General features: G+C 44.2%; 1 protein-coding gene across 7 annotated transcripts in view; it reads right to left on the bottom strand.

The window, feature by feature from the left end:
* LOC130362543 (uncharacterized) overlaps positions 1-25,569 on the bottom strand; it is a 56,822-nt gene that overhangs the window by 14,046 nt on the left and 17,207 nt on the right. For 4 of the 7 annotated variants that reach the window (XM_056567195.1, XM_056567199.1, XM_056567194.1 and 1 more), the window contains exons 1-4: positions 18,928-19,040; positions 11,419-11,630; positions 6,530-6,713; positions 19-4,512 (exon numbers count right to left, since the gene is read on the bottom strand). In XM_056567195.1, the coding sequence (XP_056423170.1) occupies positions 19-4,512; positions 6,530-6,713; positions 11,419-11,630; positions 18,928-19,032 (4,995 nt within the window). In that variant the 5' untranslated portion in view covers positions 19,033-19,040. Of the gene's footprint in view, positions 1-18; positions 4,513-6,529; positions 6,714-11,418; positions 11,631-18,927; positions 19,041-25,569 lie in introns of those variants that run through there. The other 3 variants (XM_056567196.1, XM_056567197.1, XM_056567200.1) reach the window with 2 other exon arrangements.

Genomic DNA, 25,569 nt, shown 5'->3' with positions numbered 1-25,569 from the left:
GAACAGTTATGGTCCTACCTTTGCGTGTTCAACAACAACTGTGGTACTGCTAAGGTTGTCCCAGAACACAGTTGCTGGCTTCTTCTTGTAGTCCATCTTCAATATGTTCATACCTGGTTGAGCTATTGGACAAGTTTTATGTTCCTTCCTCAGTTTAATTTGCTGTTGTGTTTCATTATTGCTGTTGTCTGATCTATTAGAAATACTAAGTTGCTTATTCTCAGTTTCAGATCTGGGTTGCTCTTTGTGGGTCTTCTTCTGTCCTCTAAAAAATTCTTTCTGTGAATCAATGGGTGTCATACATGGTTTGGCAATAACAGATTCCTTTTTAGTTATTTCTGTCCTTCCTTTTTTGTGATCAAGCAGCATTTTATAATTGGTTGATTCCTGTTGGTATTTTTTTTGCTGCTCGCATATTGAGTGATTGGGTGCTGGATATTCTACATTTAGCTCATCTCCCAGTCTTGACGCATTTCCTGATAGTTGATCACTTACTTTGTGATTGGTTTCTTTGTTCTGTTCGTCACTGTGTAATGTGCCTATTTTCTTTGGTTCCAGATTTGTTTCATTATTCTGTACCATTGTGCTATGTCTATTTGTTTGCTTATCCTTTGTTTCTTCAATCGATATTCCTTGTATGTTTTCTGGAATTTCTTTTTCATTTATTAATTGCTGAGTGAGTGTGTCTTTCTGCATTGCTTCGGGTGTTTTATGTAGCTTTGTTTCTTGGTGACTAACTCTTTTTTTAACAACTGTAAATAGTGTGTGTGTTTTCAGATTTTTAGCTTCCTGATCGGTTGTCTCTTTTTCAGCTCTAATAACTGTTGTATCTAATGTCAACGTTGGTGATTCCTGATTGACCAAACTATTTTCTACTCCAATGTTCACATGAAGATTTTGATAAATTAAATCTTCTCCATTATCCCTTTTTATATTAACCTCAAGATGAGATTCATCAGATTCTGTGCTCATTGTCTTCTCCAATGTCACACCATGCGCTTTAGAATGTCTTTCAGTAAAGTTTTTATTGTGTTTGTCATTAGTTGCTATTCCTCGCTTGGAACGGACCACCTTCATTAATCTTCTGACAGAAGACTTTTGTCTGCTGTTTAATTTCTTCCGTTGTGTTCCATCAACTGCACTTTGTTCCTTACTGATTAAACCACTTTCTAAGGTAACTTTGTCACTGCTATTGATTTCACTTTGTTTATTACTGCAAGCTGCAATTTGTTTGTAAACAGTCACACTGCAGTCTTCATTTTTTGCATCTTGTTTTGTCGAGGTTGAGGCTTTTTGTTCACATTCAGTTTCTGCTCTTTGTTGTTTCACATTAATATTCATTGATTGAATGGACACATTTGAAGTATCATTGTAAAGGACATCAGTATCTGTCATTGTGGTCTCTGTTCTTTCCCTAGATGTTAGGCACTGTTTGATGAACTTTACAACAGACACATCCAACTCTGCATCAGTGCATACACGTGAAATGAATTGTTCAGCTTTAGCTGACCAGTTCAAGAGCATAGCTTCAAGCATTAAAAGATCCCACTCATATTGAATGTCCATGAATAGTTTTGACCTTGCTGCAATATCTTGTGTAAGGGAATGCAGGTGATCTACTAAAAGAATTAATTCTTCATTGTTTATGACATCAGGAGAGTTTTTAAGTGTCTCTTTCACCAAAGTAACTTTGTCAACCAGTGATTTTGCATTATTTTCCAAAGATCTCATAGCAAGAAATCTATTATTAGAGTTACATGAAAAAATGTCAAAATGTATTAAAGTTTGACTCCCCCTATACAACTTCTTTACATGGATCATAATAAGTTTTGTCTTTAACATAAGTTCAATTTGCAATAGCATATAGTCTACATTAAAGGACAGATCAGTAGGAGAAGATGAGTTAAGGTCTTCTCTTAACTTCAGCAGTGACTCGGTCAGACAGCCCATCTCTTCTTTGAGTAACAAAACTTTTTTCTGTTCTTTTTCATCAATAAAGTTATTAATTAGGATAACTGCAGCTTCCTGTAGCCACAATGATGTTTCACATAGGAAAACTAGACTTCTACTCTCAGAAATGTTGAGTTGTGTCCAATCGGTTGGTCCAGTGATTGATAAATTATTAGTACCAATGAATACATCTAATAATCTAGATAATTGTTGTACAGATACTGCCCAGAAAATGCACACATATTCTAGTTTACTATTCTCAGACTGCATTCCACTACAAAGAACTTCTGTAAGTAACCGATTAGCAGTGGCCTGGCACTTGGAGAATTGGACCTGAATTTTTACCACATATTCTTGAATTCCAGAAAAATCTGTAAACTTCAGGCCATCAACATAGTGGCCAAGTAAATGTTCCCTTATTGCTTCAACAATCCTTGAAAAACATTGCATTAATCTGTTAAACAGCTCAACATTGATGGTGGCACATTCAGTGTTTTTTGAATTACAAAATAAATGGTAAGAAAAACTATACCAACAATTTGCCAAAGATATAAAGTAGGTTTTCATGTTTTCAATTTGATGTGAAAGTAACATGGCAGTTCCGATTTCTAATGCTGGCTCTATATTTTCTTTCTTGCTAAACTGGACAAGGGTTAATATTAGGGCTTCAGTGTCTTTATACTTAAGTTCATCTTTTTCCACAATATTTCCATGAAGTAATGCATCATTTGCCACCTCCAGGTAAATGTCATAGATTTCATGTAAAAGAGAACTGCATTCATGGATCTCTTTAGTGTTCTGCTTCTTTACTGCACTTAGAAGTTTACTTACTAGTGGATGAAAATCTGTTACTTGTATTGTGCTTTCAACATTTACACTTTTTCTTATCATTTTCCCTGTGTTGGATAAAGGAACAGGTTTGCTCAAGTATCCTTCATATGATGAACATGTTTTATGCTGCTCCCTATGGGTTTTCTCATTGTAATCATGTGACTCCTCCGATTCATTTAAATCAATTGTGGTAACTTTATGAGTGACTGGACCACCTTCATTTCTTAAAGGACTTAGCAGATCCGGATGTTTGCTACCAGTAATCCCTTCTTGAACATTATATATAGATTTGAACAAAAGATTGACTTTTTCCAAGAAATGGTTTTGAGTTGTAAAACATGATATTTTCTCAAGGCATTGTATCATAGCTGTTCTGGTTTCAAGCACCAATGTTTCCAATTGTCTAACCAAAACTCGCAAGCCATTCCTGAATATGGGGCTCTTGCTCTGGTCAACATGCCTGGTAACAACCTGGGCTACACGTTCTGCCAGATCACATAAGTCTGCAGCATGATACTGAAAAATTTCTGGTTCCTGACTTCTCAGGAGTTTTTCACAGCGGTACTTATTCTTCTGAATCTCTTTAATGGACAATTCCAAGAACTGGTGTACAGTTAAAATACCATCAAGACTCATGATTAAACTTTCTGTAGCCTTAATCCATTTCTGGTAAATAGACTGTGCCTTTTCAAACATTTTGCATTCATAGTTTGCCTTATTGGTGTCAAGAACAAGTGCAATTACCTCATTCCTTACTCTACATAAGCAATCGACAGAACTCTGTATCTCATTGATTATTTGTTCTTGAGAGCATTGGGCTAAAACAAAGCTAGATATCTTCAATAACTGGTCTGTATGATTCTGAAAGGCTTGGAGAAGTGGTTGGAAAGCCTTGGAAGCAAATAGATGTTCTGAGTGAAGACTTGTTTTCTTATTCATTTTGAGAGCAGCTCTTAACAACCTTTTTAATGGATCTTTGACAGTAAAAGCATCTAGAATCTGATAAAATATAGAAGATATCAGGTTTTCATTAATATCATTAAGCTGGACTCTCATAGATGCACACTGCGCTTGCAGATCAAATAGACTTCTACATGGTGTTTCCTGTAACTCCTTCAAGTGGTCACACAGCCGTTTTCTTTTTTCCAGTAGATTTTGGCAGTGTTTTACCAGCTGTAGTTTTATATATGGTCTTGAATAATCAGCTACATAAATGCAGTAAAAAATGATGGCTCCTACAAGAAAGTCTAAATCACTGTTGAGAAGCTCCGTTGGCTTGGGATCTGATAATATGTTGAGTAAAGTATATAATTCTTGAGTAAATGAGCCTTGCTTCTTTACTTCATGCCTATCTGGGTCAGTTGTCAGCAAGTGTTTAAGATCGTGTATTGTCTTTGATGTTTGATCAAATATGTACAACTTGGAATCAATTATTTGATCATTACAAGGATGCTTAATACTGCTTTGAAGTGCTGTATACAACATTGGGACACATTTATGAAGGGTTTGCAATTTTTGTGCCAAATGTTTCTGGTGCAGGGAATCTTTTAGATCAAAAACTCTGTTCTTGGTTAGGCAGTTCAATAAGAGAAGAGCTTCAGAAAATTCCCAGAAATTTGCCTGCAGGTGTGAGGTGCTTTCTGCTTTTTGTAAATAAGTCAAACACTCAAGGAGCCAATCTGCAGCTCGATGTATCTTTCTAACTCCTGCATCATCTTCTAGCTGAAGTATCTGTTGTAAGAACAAAGAATTGGGTTTGTGTAAACACATATGTAGATAGTAATGCTTAACATTACAATAATAGTCATCAGTTTCCTATGTTAGGTTGAGGCCCTACTACACAGCCAAACAGGGGGATGCAATAGGGGATATGTGACTGAGGAATGATGGAAATAAAGGGCAACATGAATGATCCAGAGATCACGAACAATTTTTTGTATGGCCCTACCAAATTTTTTACTCATTGCCCACCCTGGAAATCTACCTTTTTATGAGAACAAATAGAAAGATGAAAAATTTTACTTTAGTTTATGTATCTATTTCTACCTACATCTTGCAATATAGTAAATAAATATCGTATTTATCGGGGTATACCACGCAACCTCATTTTACCAAGGATATTTGGGTAAAAACTTTTTTTTCCCAAATATCCTTGGTAAAATGAGGGTGCGTGTGTGTGCATGTGTATACCCCGATAGACTGTTTCTGACCCCGCAGAAGCCCCCAGGAAAGCCAGGGGGAGAGAGGCCGTCGCTGCCCGCTTCTCTCCCCCTGCCTTTCCTGGGGTCTAGAGCCCTGCTGCCGCCACTTCTCTCCCCCTGGCTATCGGCGCCACTGCCCCTTCTCTCCCCCTGGCAATCGGTGCCGCAGCCCCATTGCTGGCGCCGATAGCCAGGGGGAGAGAAGGGGCAGCGGCACCCATTGCCGGCGCCGCTGCCCCGTTGCCTCCCCCATCCCGGTTGTATAATTACCTATTGCCAGGGTCGGGTCCGTGTTGCTTCTGGCCTCCGGTGTGGCGTCCCCTGCGACGTTGCTATGCGCTGCACGGCGCGGCACAATGACAAGTGACGTCACTCGTCATTGCGTCTCGAAGCGCATAGCAACGACGCAGGGGACGCCACACCGGTGGCCAGAAGCAGCACGGACCGACCCCGGCAACAGGTAATTATACAACCTGGGATGGGGGAGGAAACGGGGCCAACGGCGCCTGCAATGGGTGCCGCTGCCCCTTCTCTCCCCCTGGCTATCGGCACCACTGCCCCATTGCCGGCGCCGTTTCTATCCCCCTGGCTATCGGCGCCGACAATGGGGCAGCGGCACCGATAGCTAGGGGGAGAGAAGGGGCAGCGGCGCCGATAGCCAGGGGGAGAGAAGCGGCGGCAGCAGGACTCTAGACCCCAGGACAGGCAGGGGCAGAGAAGCCAGCAGCGATGGCAGGTCTCTGCACCTGCAAAAGCCACTGCAGTTAATTGATTTAAAGCGCCCGCTTGAAATAATTGAACTGCAGCGGCTTATCGGAGTATAACACGCAGATAGACTTTAGGCAGAAAATTTTAGCCTAAAAATGCGTGTTATACGCCGATAAATACAGTATGTTGTTGTAAATAGGGCACCTTAAATAAACTATAGTAAACTTCAGAAACTGGTGTATAATATTGACATCAAAATCAAAAGTAACATTAAAATAATCCTATTGAGAAGGATAAACCTGTTGCAATGCTATCTGGCAATCTATTATTGTTTGGATCAGCATTCCTAAATTACCATGATTAGCTACTATATGGCACACATGGCACTGCAGCATGCATATTATACACAACGCACTGCTGTACACAATAGCTCTGCGGCACCTACATGCACAGCTCAGCTCCCCTTACACACACAGCTCTGCTGAACCCACATACACACAGCTCTGCTTACCTACATACACACACAATTGTGTGCTGCACTAACACACATAGCTCTGCTGCTCAAACAACACACACACACACCCTTTAGGCATATGGAATAGAACTGTCACAATCTACAGTAATAATCCCACAGACAAAGGTTTGAGACACAACCATGGCTGTACAATTGTAAAAATAAACTACATGTATACTGTATATTAAAACTATTACATTTTTTAAATTGCTACATACAAAAAATGTATGTCTTCAAATATTTTTTTTCTTCAATTAGAACTGTAAATCCAATGTAGGCATATTATTATTCATAATATTATATGGTAGGAATGTAACTTTTCTACCTTTAAAGTTCCCATCAATACATTTTGTGCTGCAATAACCAATTCCTCTTGGTGATTTGGAACTGTAGGTTGAATGCATAGTTTCTGTATTGACAACAGGATGTTTTTCCCAAATACTTGAAGCGATTTTGCTGCTTTTTCCATTTCTTGCGCAAAAGTTGCATCATCATACTCTTCTTTCAGCCTAAGCAGATAGACATCTAATCATGACCATGTACTGAAAAATGAAACCATTTATTTGTACACTTACAGAAATGAACCTGGAATACAAGACATTATGGGATCATTGTGAATATGTTAATTATCAATGTTTTAATAGTTAATAGGGTATACTGTTTCAACAAATAGATGTAATTATTTGTGTAATAAAATGTTATAACATTTTCTAAAATGCTTATAGTATGAATTCAATATCTATTTTCATGATCTGTTCTTCCTGTCACTCTTCCAATGGACACAGATCTGTCCTGGTCTTGTAATGGACATACAGGTGCTCTACTGGTTACAAGGCACAACTCTGATATCTGGTACTGTACCTGATCAGATAACTATTCCCATTTAAGTGGCCTGTGGCTCTCTGTGACATTCTGGCCAAACACAAAACAAGTATACTGGTACACTGCAACATGATCAAGACACATTTTTATCCACTATAAACTTTATTCATATTATTGATATTGTATACTGACTGGTATATTTCATATGCGTACCACCTCCAGAAGTAGTGTAGTCCATGAGAAAATAATTTCATTAGAAATCCACATAATCATAGGGGGCCTCACTGTGCGGATTCCAACCAGCTCCAGTTGCAACTTTACAGCCGAGCTCTCCCAATGCTTTGCCGCATTACTGAGAGAAGAGCAATAGAGCCGTCCCCATGTGTAACACACACACACACACACACTGTAGCTGGGCTATAAAATACCATATACACTGCTGTTTGGGCAGCAATAAGGGAGAAATGTATGAAGGGATAGCCTCACAGAGCAGGAGAGATTTTCCTCAATACAGAAAGAGTTTCCCCTTTAGTGTTCTTCATACACTAAAAGTACCCCCTCAGTGTTCCCTTTGCACTCACACGAAGTACCCTTATTGCCCCTCCCCCTTTCACGCACACAAAGTGCCTCCCACATAAACAAAGTGGCCCTTGGTCTCTCCTACACACAAAATGCACCAGTATCCCCCTCATACAAATGGTCATTTAGTGTCCCTCATTCAACATGCTCCCTTAGTGCCCCTCCTACACACAGAGTGTCCTATTACTGCCCAGAACACGCAAACTGTTCCCCTTCATTCACTTGACACATTAAATGTGCCCCCTTAAAAAAATGAATACCTTATGAATTGCTATCTTACATGTAATGTATAACTACACAATGTACTTCCTTGTTCCTCACTTATATTCTTTGTAATTTTTTTTTACCACAGGCACAACATTAACTCCTTGGGGACGTAGCTCATTATAACCCTAGGGACGGGGCATTTTTTGCTATTCTGACCATTGTCACTTTAAGCATTAATAACTCTGGGATGCTTTTACTTTTTATTCTGATTCCGAGATAGTTTTTTCATGACATATTCTACTTCATGTTAGTGGTAAATTTTTGCCGATACTTGCATCATTTCTTGGTGAAAAATTCCCATATTTCATGAAAAATTAGAAAATTTTGCATTTTTCTAACTTTGAAGCTCTCTGCTTGTAAGGAAAACAGACATTCCAAATAAATGATATATTGATTCACAAATAAAATATGTCTACTTTATGTTTGCATCATAAAGTTGACATGTTTTTACTTTTGGAAGACATCAGAGGGCTTCAAAGTATAGCAGCAATTTTCAAATTTTTCACAAAATTTTCAAAATCAGTATTTTTAAGGGACCAGTTCAGTTTTAAAGTGGATTTGAAGGGCCTTTATATTAGAAATACCCCATAAATGACCACATTATAAAAACTGCACCCCTCAAAGTATTCAAAATGACATTCAGAAAGTTTGTTAACCCTTTAGGTGTTTCACAGGAATAGCAGCAATGTAAAGGAGAAAATTCAAAATCTTCATTTTTTACACTCGCATGTTCTTGTAGACCCAGTTTAAAAATTTTTACAAGGGGTAATAGGAGAAAAATCCCCACAAAATTTGTAACCCAATTTCTCTCGAGTAAGGAAATACCTCATATGTGTATGTGAAGTGTTCGGTGGGCGCAGTAGAGGGCACAGAAGGAAAGGAGCGACAGTGGGATTTTGGAGAGTGAATTTTGCTGAAATGGTTTTTGGGGGGCATGTCACATTTAGGAAGCCCCTATGGTGCCAGAACAGCAAAAAACTCCAATAGGCATACTATTTTGGAAACTACACATCTCAAGGCATTTAACAAGGGGTCCAGTGTGCCTTAACACCCCACAGGTGTTTGATGACTTTTCGTTAAAGTCAGATGTGTAAATGAAAAAAAAAATTTTTCACAAAAGTGCAGTTTTTCCCCCAAAATTTTTCATTTTTACAAAGGGTAATGGGAGAAAATGCCCCCCAAAATTTGTAGTGCAATTTCTCCCGAGTACGGAAATACCCCATATGTGGCCCTAAACTGTTGTCTTGAAATACGACAGGGCTCTGAAGTGAGAGAGCACCATGCGCATTTGAGGCCTGAATAAGGAATTTGCAATAGGGGTGGACCCAGTTGCCTACAGTAAAACCCTACAGCAGTGTTTCCCAAACAGGGTGCCTCCAGCTGTTGCAAGACTCCCAGCCTGCCAGTACAGTCTATGGCTGTCTGGGAGTTGTGGTTTTGCAACAGCTTGAGGCTCTGTTTAGGAAACACTGCCGACGGTTTTCCTTTTTATTGGGGGGGGGGGGGGGGGGGAACGTGTAAGGGGGTGTATATGTAGTGTTTTACTTTTTATTATTTGTTAGTGTAGTGTAGTGTTTTTAGGGTACATTCACACAGGCGAGGGTTCACAGTAAGTTTTCCGCTGGTAGTTTGAGCTGTGGCGGAAAATTTGCCGCAGCTCAAACTTGTAGAAGGAAACCCACTGTAAACTCCCACCCGTGTGAATGTACCCTGTACATTCACATGGGGTGGGGGGGGGGTGCAACCCAAACCTTCAGCTGTGGCAAAATGACAACCACCAGAATGCACCATACCATACATGCTGGGAGTTGTAGTTTTACAACAGCTGTAGGCACACTGGTGGGGAACCACTGAGTTAGACTCTAGCTCAGTGATTCCAACCGATGTGCCTCCAGCTGTTGCAAAACTACAACTCCCAGTGCATTCTGGGAGTTGTGGTTTTGCAACAGCTGGAGGCACATGGGTTGGAAACACTGAGTTAGGAAACAGAGTCTAGCTCAGTGTTTCCCAACCAGTGTGCCTACAGCTGTTGCAAAACTACAATTCCCAGCATGGCCAGACAGTCAGGGATGCTGGGCGTGTAGTTCTACAATATCTGGTCCTTCATATGTTGCAGAACTACAACTCCCAGCATGCCTGGACAGTCTGGGCATGCTTGGAGTTGTAGTTATGCAACAACTGGGGAAGAACAGTTTGGAGACTGCTAAGTAGTGGTCTCCAAACTGTGGCCCTCCAGTTGTTGCAAAACTACAACTCCAAGCATGCCCAGACTGTCCAGGCATGCTGGGAGTTGTAGTTCTGCAACATATGAAGGGCCAGATATTGCAGAACTACACGCCCAGCATCCCTGACTGTCTGGCCATGCTGGGAGTTGTAGTTTTGCAACATCTGGAGGGCTACAGTTTGGAGACCACCTTATAGTGGTCTCCAAACTGTGCCACTTCAGATGTTGCAAAACTACAACTCCCAGCATGCCCAGACAGTCAGTGCATGATGGGAGTTGTAGTTTTGCAACATCTGTAGGACCACAGTTTAGAGACCACTATACAATGGTCTCCAAACTGTGACCCTCCAGATGTTGCAAGACTACAACTCCTAGCATGCCCAGGCAGCCTTTGGCTGTGTGGGCATGCTGGGAGTTGTAGCTTTGCAGCTTTTAGAAGGCCACAGAGAAGATCACTTACCGCGATCTTCACTGCAGCCTTCTCTGCCGCACTTTCCGGCCGCTCCAACTGCCGTCGCCGTCGCTGCCGCCGCTGCTGCCGCTGGTCCAGGATGCCTCCACCGGTCTGGGTAAGCCGGACCATGCTCCCCCCTCGCCGCACCTATTCCCCCCGCTCTGCACTGACTTCCGATCGGTGGGCAGAGCGGGGGGAAATGAACTCTATCCCCCCCACCCCCCTCCTGCCATTGGTGGTCAGCCTGACCGACCAATAGCAGGGGATAGGAGGGGGGTGGCAACACTGCCACCTCGCTCCTATGCTTTTAGATGGTCGGAGCTGTCTCTGACAGCTCCGATCATGCTTATTTTCCGGGAGATCGGGTCACCAGTGACCCAATTAGCCCGGACGCGGGCAAATCGCTGGTCTGAATTGACCAACGATTTGCCGCGATCGCTGACATGGGGGGTATCAGGACCCCCCTAGGCATTGCCACGGGATGTCTGCTGATAGATATCAGCAGTCATCCCGGTCCGATCACCACCCGGCGAGCAGTGGTGATCGAAAATGCGGAGGGCGTATGGATACACCCTCCGTCCTTAAGTGACGGGACGCGAGGGCGTATGCATACGCCCTCCGTCCCCAAGGAGTTAAAGGGGTACTCCGCCCCTAGACATCTTATCCCCATCCAAAGCATAGGGGATAACATGTCTGATCGTGGAGGTCCCACCGCTGGGGACCCCCGCAATCTCCGTGCTGCACCAGCGTTTGTTTAGAGCGTAGGGTGCAGCGCCGGAGGCTCGCAGTTTGGTCTATGCACCGGATGTCTAAGGTGCCGAAGCTATAATGTTTTTTTTACATTACTGTTTTATTATAAACCACATACCTGAGGGAAGTGTTGGCAAAATGCTCTGTAAATTTGGATAACTCCTCAGCCAATTGTTCCAGGTCCCCGCTTATCACAATATACTTGTTACCATTACATTGCATGGAGATGATCAAATGACAGAGCTGTACGGCCATCGGGGATATAATCCTGTGAATTGTCTTGGTTATAAACACTGAACTGATGTCACAGTAAGAAAAGGAATCCATCTCCTATAAAAACAATGGCAAAGAAACATTAATATAAGAAATAAACATGGATTATACATTTCTTATTAATTAAATTTCTTAACAAATATTGTGAATGATATATGAAAAATTCTTCCACAAGTGACCTAACCACATTTTCGATATCAGGACCACAAAGCCATGCTTAAATCCCCTTGTAAACTTCTAAGTGATAAGCTACTGAGGAAGGGGTTGTGGTGTCCCGATACCGTATTACATACCGTACCTAATGTAGAGGTCCCCAAAGACAGAGTAACTACGCTCAGGTAGAGTCCCTCAGGTGGGGCACCCCTAGTCGCCTCTTCCTCAAGTCTAACTATCTAATGTTAATATATGTATATATTTAATAATAGTATATATCTAATATAATGTATAGAACTTGCCTTGTTTAGCATCGCAGGACCTTCGGTCATGTGACCATGTTAATATCCTCTATGGTATGTTGGAGGACCTTAGGAGGTCCTTGGGTCACGTGTTACCCACAAATCTTTGTAATGGTGATTGACATCAGTATGGACCAATTAGCACTAGTCCAGCCCCTGCTCATATAAGGGAGCTGTAGCCAATTATCGCTCTCTTGGGTTGCTGCTCTCATGGATGCCGGACTAGCAGGACGGATCTGCACAACTTGAAAAGACACGTTAGGCCTGAAAAACCTACCGGCCTCGGCAGAACTAAAACCGTGACTTCTAAACTACCCCCGCTAAAGCTAGCGTGACTACTGGACTGCAACTGATCCCCTAAATCCAGTGGAACAGCGCATAATACTTAAAGACTCTAAATTGCTAAAGTCCCAACCATTGTCAATCTCCAAAGAAAGCAGTTGTATGCATAGAGACTGTTCCGTTATTGAAGCTTGCAAAAAATCTTCAGTAAAAGTTATACTTGTTTCAGAAAACTCTCCAGTTGTGGACATTCTATTATTATCTACCTCCCTATAGCTCTTGGGAAGGGTGGCGGTAGGACAAGCATTACTGAGGAGCCCCCACCCTGGCGTCACGAATAGCAAGGGTTAACAAGCCCCCTTTGGTCACCGCACAGCTACACTCCCCATACCCTACATCCCCCAGGCTATCACATAGCTTTTTGGCATCTTACAAACAGGTTACGGGTGTGTGCCTCCAGCTGTTGCCACCAACTAAAGTGTACTCCCCCTGTATAAAAGACTGTACCCATGTGTTGCGAAGCACCACATAAGTGTACGGAAGTTTGCGTATGGTGCGGCGTGCAGAGAGCACATGTGTGCGTTCCAAGATGGCACCGGAACAAAGGAAAGTTGCGGCGGTCGCAGCCCAACTGTTCCACGATCTTGCCGACCGCTTGCAGCGGTTGTCATTGGATGAAGAGGGGGCCTGCAATCTTCCCCCACTGCCCGATGATGACGACGACTGGCAGGATACCCCTCCGGGGGAGACCACAGGGACACCTGGAACTCCTTCACCGGTGAGACTGTCCCCTCACCACCAGACATGGGGTTCGTGGGCTGAGATCCCGACAGAGGAATCCTCTGTAAGTACGCCATCAGAGGCTGCCTTCTCTTCCTCCACCAGCCCTGAGCCAGAAGTCCCCTTGTCCGCTTTGCAGAGTGCACGACCGTGCTCACCAAAATTGCCCCAATGGGTCTTTGGGGATGAACCTGACTTCATTCAGTATATGAATGATGTGCTTCAACCCCTGCCTGGGAAGCCCCTTAAACCGGTTCCTAAGGCACAGCGAGAAAGGACCCGTCAGGAGGCCGAAATAGCCGACTTGATGGACAAGCTAAAGGCCCAACACAGAGAACTGTATGCCCCCAAGCATGTGCATCTGCCTCATGAGGAGAGGATCCGCTACCAAGAGAACACCAAAGAGATGGAGGCACTCTTCATACGCATGTGGGACCATCCCCGAGAAGGGGAGAAGCCCTTGGAATGTTGTAGAGCAACAGTGGCCAAGTTCAACAAGGTCAAAGGTTACGGTACCCTTCTTGATTGCCACACCGGCTATACCATCCTCGTAAACCGGCGAACTGTACAGAGGCCATATCTCCACAAAAAGTTCCATTCCCTGGAGGTGGGTGAAATAGTGGAGTACACCCCTGTCCAGGGCCTGCGAGGAGAGTGGGCTGCCACAGTCACCAGACCAGCCGCTCCAACCCAACTTTCCTTCAAGTACTTTCCCTCTGATGATTGGGAAGCGGACCCCTTCCAGCTGAGGCCGAAATGGCCTGCTACTGATGCCTCCACCTACGTACCCAAGGAGGAGGAGTCTCTACAGCAGCAGCTGTGGTGGCCACGGGTGAGGTCCGCAGCCACCGCTACGCTGGGGTCAGCTACTTGGTTCTTGGGGGGGTTAGGAACCCAGGGTCGGATGGTATTAACCCTTAATGTCACGTGACGCCACTGTAGTCTTGGTATCTCCCGGGGTACTACAGGTCCGGGGAACTCCGTCTCCCCACAGGCTAGCAAGGAAAGAATTGACTCCACACTAGGTTGCAGTTTAACGGAGGCTTTACTAATTTGAAGATAGGTGATACAATCTCCACAGCGCTCAACCAAAGTCTCCCAAAGGATTAACAGACAGTCTCTAGAGGACCACACAGCTTGTAGTGCCTGGACTTGATATTGCATATATGCTTGGCTCTTACGGCCGGACTAGGAGGTTTAGGTCTGCGCTATATTAGGCTTGAGATTAAAGTCACTAACTGAAGTGTCGGTAGATTTGTGGCTTTTTGCCGGAAGATATTGAATTGTCCTTTAGGAATTCTCTGATCAAGGCCGAAGTAAAGGCTTGATATTTCTCCACTCTGTACTCTGAACTGAAATGAGTTGCTGTTTCTTCACTCTGAACTCCTGCACTCCTCTCCACTCAGCTTCTCTCCACACTTGAACTCTGAACCCTTCTGAACTCCACCTCTGAACTGCACCTCTGAACTCCACTTCTGAACTGAACTACACAGGAAATGCCACCCCTTATCAGGGCAGGCTAAACTAAAGCCCATTGGCCAGGGAGCTGTGGATTTACTATAAAGTTACATACAAGTAATGACATAATATAACACCTTACACAAAAGTTTAGTCTAGCCCTCAGTCCTCCACTCTCACATACCCCGACTGAGCATGAGGTTGCTAGGTAACATACTTAAAGCTACAGATACCTAATAACGGATTATTAAGTTATAACAGTGCAAATACACATTCAAAATGGTTGAGTCCCTCCAGGGGAGCCCCCCAGGACACTGGAGGTCTCAATCTGACAGGGCCTACAATACCTTGACACAATGTACCTGTACTGGGACTCCACACAGCCACTTACTTCTGCCTTCAACAAAGTACCCTGGCCTACTCCTATCCAGGTTTGGCCTCGACCTCGGGTACCAACCGAAGTACCTAGGCCTACTCCAGACAAGGAGGTTTGGTCTGCTCATCAGGTACTGACGAATGTGCTGCGGCCCACTCCTGACGAGGAGGTGGGGCTGAATCAACCAGCACCAACTGTTAACCTCAATCCTACAGTGTCACACTCTACCCTTACTAATGTGGTATGGGAGAGCCACATTAACTCTTTGCCTGCTCGTGATTCTGAGAGGGGTAGAGGCTCTAGGCGAGGAGCAGGACGACATCGCAAGAGTTTCATCTGAGCTGTGACACTTATATTGCTTTAAAGTTTTCTTCACAGACTTTCTGCAACATTTAAGAATTGTGCCTAGCTAGGCAGATCCTGGATTACCGCGGACTCTTTACAAAACAGGTTTTTACATATGCTATGCCTCTGTTCATGTTTGTTTTGTTTTTCGTTTTGTCTTTTTTTTGGTGTGCGGACATCCTGATTAATCACATAGCTGTGTTTCCACTGAGAGTAGCATCCTCTCTGGGAGACATCTCCTCTCTCCTTGATGACCAATCTCATTCGACACTGTATATGCTATTTTTACTGTTGTATAATGGTCTTGACATTTGCTAGTTTAAATACCAATAGTCTTAATAGCCCCATGCGTAGGGCACATGTTTGGAGGGAAGCTAGGGAATTGAAGTGTGATGTGCTCTGTCTCCAAGAGATGCATCTCTTACATCAAGATGCTTTTAGACTGGCAAATAGATTGTTCCCTCACATAAATCATTCCCACTACCACACTAAGTCTCGGGGGGTCTCCATAGCGATCAAACACACAGTAGCTTTTTCTAAAATTGCAAACTATGCTGACCCTATGGGGAGATATTTTGTCTTAGTGTGCTCATTAAATAATGCTATCTACGCGGTGGTGTCCCTTTACGCCCCTAACAAGGCCCAACTGCCCTCATTTCACAAAGTAGTTCGTAGAGCCAGGTCTCTCGGCCAGGTTAAAATTATCATATGTGGAGATTTCAATTTGTCCACTGACCCTCAGGTGGACACGACTTCTCCCATAACACGCACACCTTCTTCATTAGCACCTACTCTGTGGAAAGAAGAATTATACGATGTCTGGCGTATACACCATTATGGTGAACGAGAGTACACATTTCATTCAGGGGTACACAATGTTTATTCATGCTAGCCCAGTCCTCCGCAATTCACATGATTACCTGGTCAGACCACGCGGCCATTACCCTTTCTGAGCATTATGTCACACCTCCGGTGTATCTATGGAGGAGCAACCCCTTCTTGCTCTCTATACCACAACACAGGGAACAAATTGAGAAAGAAATTAAAGATTTTTTTTTGTTTAATGCTCCTTCCTCCCCTAACCCCTAATGTACTGTGGAATGCCCATAAAGTCACTATCAGGGGTTCTTTTATTAAACAAGGGGCTATATACAAGAAACTTAAAGAAAGTAAGGTTACAGATTTGCTTCACAAATTGCAACATGCAGAATCCAGTAATCGCACATCCCCCTCGCCCTCGACACCGCAGAAACACTCAGACAACTTAGGTTAGAACTCAGGGGACTCCTTATAGATTTTAATGAAAAATCTCTTCGTGAATCTAAAGCAAAATTTTATTCTATGGGAAATAGGGCGGGTAAACTGTTGGCGACACGCCTTAGGTCCACTCATCTTAAAAGTAGAATCCCACATTTATATCATCCTCATACTAGACTTAAACTGCTGTCTCCAAGGGATATTGCAAATGGATTCCAAGCTTACTATGAGGATCTATATAATCTTAAAAACTCCATACGGGATATGACAAACCTAGAGGAGGATATTAACTCTTTCCTGTCCCCTTTAGCCCTTCCCCGGCTATCTGAACCCCAATTGACCACACTCAACTCCCCTATAACTAACATCGAAATAGACTTGATCATTAACTCCCTCCCTAGAGACAAAGCACCTGGTCCAGACGGCTATGCCGGTCATCACTATAAACAATTTAGACACATTTTTACCCCGTACTTAAGTAACTTTTTTCAGTCAGCTCTGGACCGCCTTCGGTGTCGCTCACCTTCTCCGTACTTCAACGCATGGGGTTTGGGGGCTCCATTGTTACAGCTATTCAGGCATTGTATAGTAACCCTACCGCTAAGCTGTTTGTAAATGGGGCTCTTTCAGATGGGTTAGCATTGCCTAATGGTACTAGGCAGGGGTGCCCCCTATCTCCCCTTATTTTTATCCTAGCTATGGAGCCATTGGCCCAGGCCATTAGGGAGAATGCAAATATCAGTGGAGTTGAAATTGTCGGTAGAGCCCACACTATATCGCTATATACAGACGATGTGCTCCTGACCCTAACAATCTCAGAACATTCCTTGGAGGCGGTACTCAATTTAATTACTAAATACGGACACCTCTCTTATTATCATTTAAACTCATCTAAGACTCAAGCCCTCCCTATTAATTTAACCCCGCACAGAGTGGACCTTTTGCACAAACAATATCCGTTCGACTGGAAAGTAGAAGGAGGGATCTCCTATCTCGGCACCACACTAGCGAGCTCTCCTACTCTGACATACAAACTCAATTATGAATCTCTCCTGGAGGAAGTGGGCACAGAGCTACAGACGCTTTCTAAACATGAAATCTCCTGGACAGGTAGAATAGCTGCCTTCAAAATGTTCGTGCTGCCTAAGTTCTTATATTTCTTCCGTGCTCTGCCTGTGGTCCTCCCCAGGACAGATTTTTTGCTAAGGCCCATTCCCTACTCTTCTAATTTGTATGGGGCAATAAAAAACCCAGGATAGCCAGACACATCCTGACTAGACAAAGGGACTCCGGTGGCCTGGCAATGCCGGACCTGAGACTTTACTATGTAGCAACCCTGGTCTCTGTGTTAGGGAGTTGGATTCGGGGATCATTAGAAGTTCCGTGGGTACACCTAGAACAATCGTTGGCCCTTCCTTATACCTTAAAGGACCTATTGCTGATGCCATTCTGGAATTTACCACCCCGTAAAGACCTATGCCCTACGATGACTGCTTCTATAGGAGACTGGACGATATTCCACAGTACTTCCGATTCAGGCCCCCTCCCCCCCCCCCCCCCCACATATAACTAGTATATCCACCACCCTTCTCAATGCACTCCTTCCACATACAAATCTGGGGTCCTGGATAGCTAGAGGCGTGGTCTCAGTAGGGGGCATACATTCATCCACCACTTTTTCGCCATTCGGGGATATTTGTACAAAATTCTCACTGCCAAATATTGACTTCTTTAAATATCTGCAGGTCAGACACTTGCTAGGCGGAATGCATTCCTCGGGTATCAAACTAGATAAGCTGGCCTATCTCCACATATCCTCATCCCGTAAAGGGCTGAAGCCCCTGTATGTTGCCCTACTCCATGACGCTAGTAGTGGGAAAACTCACCTGATGCGTAGTTGGGAACGGGACCTGCAATCTGTATACTCCGTTGATGAATGGAGGCATCTAAAATGTCACGTTTACACCTCAAATCTTCCTCACATATAGAATCAATAGCTAAAACCACTCTCCGGTGGTACTATACCCCAGACTGTCTCTCTTTAATATACCCCACAACTTCGGACAAATGCTGGAGGAGATGTGGTTGCAGAGGCTCCTTGCTACATATTCTATGGCTGTGTTCCCTAATACGACATTATTGGGATTGTTGCAGGGATTTGTTAACGAGGGTTCTCCCTGAACCGATCGATTGGACCCCACAATTGGTTCTCCTTTTCATAGGGATTTCCGATATGCCTCCTCATAGCATAGCCCTTATGTGTATAATATGTGCAGTAGTTAAGAATATCCTACTCCGTAAGTGGAAAACAGAGGCAATTCCTGATTTTGCAGACCTCCAACTAGAAATTAACACAGTATGTACCTATGAAATAATTATCTCCTATGGGAATGACACTCACCTTGCCTTTCTCAATAAGTGGCAGTTTTGGCTTCAATCCCCGTTCAGTCTGAAAGCTTAAACAGTGGCCAAATCTTACATCATTCATTCCCCAGACCACTCGCATGGTAGACCAATTTGTTCTTTTATTATACCAGCTATGTCTATGGCTCTTCCCATTATTTGTTAACAGATGTCCTATACGGTGTATAAGTATGGTATACATGATATTACACCCACTGTTATTGTATTACCACTGTTTATTCATGGTTTTGCAATTTTTATTTGCTGGGATTCCCTGGCTTGTTGTATCATTTTAAAATGTTTAATTAAAATTGTTCAAGCTGTAATGTAACCATCAAGCTTTTGTGCCTGGTCCTTAGACCAAGAGACTCCTAGTGGTAGGAGATTCGTAAGTGTGTGCCCAGCTAGAGCTGGTAGCCGTGAAGTTTAGACTCTTAGTGCAGGTGGACTGCTGTTCCTTGTACGCTTGTTTACATGTATATACCTCAACATTCTTCGCAAAAAATTGCCCTTATCAGGTGAATGCACCTTAACCCTGTTGGAGTGTTTAATAAATATTTGTGCTAGTGTAACTAAATGTAAATGGTTATTGTACACAGAAAAAATTTGTACATAAAAAATGTAAATAATAGGTGTTGTAGTAGTTGATAGTAGGTGGCTTTCTCAGCTTCTCTGGGAATAACAGTTCTGTCACCCATCATTAACACCTTCTCAAAGGTCCACTCAAGGAAAACTACCCCTAAGGTATCAAGACTGACCTCTCACATAGTACCTCAAAATAATCACTTAAGTGTACTTACCTCACTTAAACTTAGTACACCAAACAAACAACTAAAATATCTCACACTCAAGTAAATGCTTTGGGAATTGTAGCTGTTATTTTCCAATTACTGCCACTGGCATGTATACTAATTATTTTCTCTCCTATGTGTGCGAGATGCCCTGCCTGGCCAGTAGGTGCTCTTGCGAGCTAAAAATAATACACATAATAAAAGGTAACCTAGGTAAGGTTTATCTGTTGTTTTCTAGGGATAAGAGCGTGTAGCCAATGGACCCTAGTATCCAGTTTTATTGGTAGAAAGCCTCAGGCAAGCCAGTAAAGTTTCCAGTGTACTAAACAGGTAGCTAACATGGCAAAAATGTATAGTGAGATTTAAATTGTCTAGTGAGCTTAGGAAAAAAAAATGCTAAATATGATGTATCGCATGTGAATGATATCATCCTGTTACTAAATTCATGAACCAACCAATCCTGTTCATGAGTTTACCCAAACAAATGTATGTACCTAAAAAAATGTTAAGTAGCTTTAGAATGCTGTTACCCGACCTTCACTTCGTCCCTCAGTCTTAAGGGACAGACGTCGATGCCGACTTATTTTAAGTAGGGGGGTTTGTGGTGTCCCGGTACCGTATTACATACCGTACCTAGTTTAGAGGTCCCCAAAGTCAGAGTAACTACGCTCAGGTAGGGTCCCTTAGGTGGGGTAGCCCCTAGTCGCCTCTTCCTCAAGTCTAATTATCTAATGTTAATAAATGTATATATTTAATAATAGTATATATCTAATATAATGTATAGGACTTACCTTGTTTAGCGTCGCAGGACCTTCGGTCATGTAACCATGTTAATATCCTCTATGGTATGTTGGAGGACTTTAGGAGGTTCTTGGGTCACGTGTTACCCACAAATCTTAGTAATGGTGATTGACATCAGTATTGACCAAAAAGCACTAGTCCAGTCCCTGCTCATATAAGGGAGCTGTAGCCAATTATCGCTCTCTTGGGTTGCTGCTCTCGTGGATGCCAGACTAGCAGGACGGATATGCGCTACTTGCAAAGACACTCTAGGCCTGAAAAACCTACCGGCCTCGGCAGAACTAAAACAGTGAGTTCTAAACTGTCAGACCACAGTGCTCTCTGCTGATACCTCTGTCCATGTCAGGAACTGTCTAGAGTAGGAGCAAATCCCAATAGCAAATCTATCCTGCTCTGAACAGTTCCTGACATGGACAGGAGTGTCAGCAGAAAGCACTGTGGTCAGGCAGAAAAGAACTACACAATTTCCCGTGGAGCAAATGGCAGCTGATAAGTACTGGAAGGATTAAGATTTTTAATAGAACTAATTTATAAATATGTATAACTTTCTGGCACCTGTTGTTTTGAAAGAAATTGTTTTCCACCAGAGTAGCCCTTGAACCAGCTATACCAGCTATTACAGGTGCTGACTTGCTGAATAAGGCTGGGTTCAGATCACGTTTTATGCAAAACGGGACCGCATAAGGCTGGGGGAGCTAAAACCGTGCACTCCTGTATCCCTGCCGTATGCGGCCCATATGTAATGTGAAGCGCTGACTCCGGTCGGCTCATTTTTGTCCCGTATGCGGTTTTCCCACCGGACCTAAAACCGTGGTCCACCATATGTTGGACTTGAGTTTTCAGGTCTGCATTATTTTTTTTTTCAGATTTTCATGAAATTTTAGTAATCTATTTGTTGGCAAAATTTATATATCTACATTTATGGTTATTCTATGCTTCATTCATGAGCGATATTACCTGTGATCAGGTTAAATTTTTAAATAAATTTATATGCTTTTGTTCTTAAATAAATAGTCATGTCTACTTGAAGCATGACCTCTCATTTCTATTTATTTTATTTTAGAATTATTCTTACAATTTTACCACTACACATTATTAAGAGTACATTACTCACTAGTTCTTTGGTATTTTCTTTTAATTCTATTACACCATAGGGCAAATGTGTTTATCCAGTTAACCTCGGTTATTTAGTTGTAAGCTGCACACAAATTCACTGTATTTTCCCGTTCTAAACCTATTGCTACCCAAAAAAGAAGGGACTGAAAGAAAACTAAAGGGAATCTGTTGGCCATTTTAAAACATTCCAGCAAATTAGTAACCAAGATTACCTTTAAAGGAAATCTGTCATCAGAATCACCCGCACTAAACCTGTTACACAGGCTTGTAGTGCGGGTGATCCTGATTAAAACGCTTCTTACCTGGTTAAAAATGGTTCAGCGCTTCTTAAGATATCTATATTTTTAGTTTTCTGTTATTCCCTGGCTTGGGACTCAGTGGGAGGTGTTATCATCTGGGACTCGGCCACACGTCATTCTAGCTGGGCGGAGCTACCGCCCGGCTCATGAATATTCATGAACTTAGACCGAGAAAGAAGAATTAGACCAGGAGGATAAGTTCATGAATATTCATGAGCCGGGCGGCAGCTCCGCCCAGCTAGAATGACGAATAGCCGAGTCCCAGATGATAACACCTCCCACTGAGTCCCAAGCCAGGGAATAACAGAAAACTAAAAATAAAGATATCTGAAGAAGCGCTGAACCATTTTTAACCAGGTAAGGAGCGTTTTAATCAGGATCACCCGCACTACAAGCCTGTGTAACAGGTTTAGTGCGGGTGATTCTGATGACAGATTTCCTTTAAAGAGGACCTTCATATTGTATTGTATTGCTAAGTCCCCCTGTTTCCAAGATAAAGGGATTTAACTATTTGGTTGACTATCTGCACTTTTCCTTGGATAGTCAGATAAGTGTAAACTTTATATAAAAACAGGGTGTAAATGTTAGACTCACATCCCCTTAACCTATTATTCACACCCCCTGAGCCTGATTCATGTGCTTTTAGTCTCAAACGTACACCCAAGTCTAGCATTCATGTTACGCCGAGCGCTCCGGGTCCCCGCTCCTCCCCGGAGCGCTCGCTTCACTCTCCCCGCGGCAGCGCTCCGGTCACGTCCTCTGACCCGGGGCGCTGCGATTCCGCTGCCAGCCGGGATGCGATTCGCGATGCGGGTAGCGCCCGCTCGCGATGCGCACCCCGGCTCCCCTACCTGACTCGCTCTCCGTCTGTTCTGTCCCGGCGCGCGCGGCCCCGCTCCCTAGGGCGCGCGCGCGCCGGGTCTCTGCGATTTAAAGGGCCACTGCGCCGCTGATTGGCGCAGTGGTTCCAATTATTGTTTACACCTGTGCACTTCCCTATATCACCTCACTTCCCCTTCACTCCCTCGCCGGATCTTGTTGCCTTAGTGCCAGTGAAAGCGTTCCTTGTGTGTTCCTTGCCTGTGTTTCTAGACCTTCTGCCGTTGCCCCTGACTACGATCCTTGCTGCCTGCCCCGACCTTCTGCTACGTCCGACCTTGCTTTTGCCTACTCCCTTGTACCGCGCCTATCTTCAGCAGCCAGAGAGGTGAGCCGTTGCTAGTGGATACGACCTGGTCACTACCGCCGCAGCAAGACCATCCCGCTTTGCGGCGGGCTCTGGTGAAAACCAGTAGTGGCTTAGAACCGGTCCACTAGCACGGTCCACGCCAATCCCTCTCTGGCACAGAGGATCCACTACCTGCCAGCCGGCATCGTGACAGTAGATCCGGCCATGGATCCCGCTGAAGTTCCTCTGCCAGTTGTCGCTGACCTCCCCACGGTGGTCGCCCAGCAGTCACAACAGATAGCGCTACAAGGCCAACAGCTGTCTCAACTGACCGTTATGCTACAACAGTTACTACCACAGCTTCAGCAGTCATCTCCTCCGCCAGCTCCTGCACCTCCTCCGCAGCGAGTGGCCGCTCCTGGGATACGCTTATCCTTGCCGGATAAATTTGATGGGGACTCTAAGTTTTGCCGTGGCTTTCTTTCCCAATGTTCCCTGCATCTGGAGATGATGTCGGACCTGTTTCCCACTGAAAGGTCTAAGGTGGCTTTCGTAGTCAGCCTTCTGTCCGGAAAAGCCCTGTCATGGGCCACACCGCTCTGGGACCGCAATGACCCCGTCACTGCCTCTGTACACTCCTTCTTCTCGGAAATCCGAAGTGTCTTTGAGGAACCTGCCCGAGCCTCTTCTGCTGAGACTGCCCTGTTGAACCTGGTCCAGGGTAATTCTTCCGTTGGCGAGTATGCCGTACAATTCCGTACTCTTGCTTCAGAATTGTCCTGGAATAATGAGGCCCTCTGCGCGACCTTCAAAAAAGGCCTATCCAGCAACATTAAAGATGTTCTGGCCGCACGAGAAATTCCTGCTAATCTACATGAACTTATTCACCTAGCCACTCGCATTGACATGCGTTTTTCCGAAAGGCGTCAGGAACTCCGCCAAGATATGGACTCTGTTCGCACGAGGCGTTTCTTCTCCTCGGCTCCTCTCTCCTCTGGTCCCCTGCAATCTGTTCCTGTGCCTCCCGCCGTGGAGGCTATGCAGGTCGACCGGTCTCGCCTGACACCTCAAGAGAGGACACGACGCCGTATGGAGAACCTCTGCCTGTACTGTGCTAGTACCGAACACTTCCTGAGAGATTGTCCTATCCGTCCTCCCCGCCTGGAAAGACGTACGCTGACTCCGCACAAAGGTGAGACAGTCCTTGATGTCTACTCAGCTTCTCCACGTCTTACTGTGCCTGTGCGGATGTCTGCCTCTGCCTTCTCCTTCTCTACAGTGGCCTTCTTGGACTCTGGATATGCAGGAAATTTTATTTTGGCCTCTCTCGTCAACAGGTTCAACATCCCGGTGACCAGTCTCGCCAGACCCCTCTACATCAATTGTGTAAATAATGAAAGATTGGACTGTACCATACGTTTCCGCACGGAGCCCCTTCTTATGAGCATCGGATCTCATCATGAGAGGATTGAACTTTTGGTCCTCCCCAATTGCACCTCGGAAATTCTCCTTGGACTTCCCTGGCTTCAACTTCATTCCCCTACCCTGGATTGGTCCACTGGGGAGATCAAGAGTTGGGGGTCCTCTTGTTCCAAGAACTGTCTAAAACCGGTTCCCAGTAACCCTTGCCGTAACTCTGTGGTTCCTCCAGTAACCGGTCTCCCTAAGGCCTATATGGACTTCGCGGATGTGTTCTGCAAAAAACAAGCTGAGACTCTACCTCCTCACAGGCCTTATGATTGCCCTATCGACCTCCTCCCGGGCACTACTCCACCCCGGGGCAGAATTTATCCTCTCTCTGCCCCAGAGACTCTTGCCATGTCCGAATACGTCCAGGAGAATCTAAAAAAGGGCTTTATCCGTAAATCCTCCTCTCCTGCCGGAGCCGGATTTTTCTTTGTGTCCAAAAAAGATGGCTCCCTACGTCCTTGCATTGACTACCGCGGTCTTAATAAAATCACGGTTAAGAACCGCTACCCCTTACCCCTCATCTCTGAACTCTTTGATCGCCTCCAAGGTGCCCACATCTTCACTAAATTGGACTTAAGAGGCGCCTATAACCTCATCCGCATCAGAGAGGGGGACGAGTGGAAAACGGCATTTAACACCAGAGATGGACACTTTGAGTATCTGGTCATGCCCTTTGGACTGTGCAACGCCCCTGCCGTCTTCCAAGACTTTGTCAATGAAATTTTTCGTGATCTGTTATACTCCTGTGTTGTTGTATATCTGGACGATATCCTAATTTTTTCTGCCAATCTAGAAGAACACCGCCAGCATGTCCGTATGGTTCTTCAGAGACTTCGTGACAACCAACTCTATGCCAAAATTGAGAAATGTCTGTTTGAATGCCAATCTCTTCCTTTTCTAGGATATTTGGTCTCTGGCCAGGGACTACAGATGGATCCAGACAAACTCTCTGCCGTCTTAGATTGGCCACGCCCCTCCGGACTCCGTGCTATCCA

The sequence above is a fragment of the Hyla sarda genome, chromosome 3 (assembly GCF_029499605.1).
Source record: "Hyla sarda isolate aHylSar1 chromosome 3, aHylSar1.hap1, whole genome shotgun sequence".
Taxonomy (NCBI): domain Eukaryota; kingdom Metazoa; phylum Chordata; class Amphibia; order Anura; family Hylidae; genus Hyla; species Hyla sarda.
This window is presented reverse-complemented; position numbering and strand designations above follow the sequence as displayed.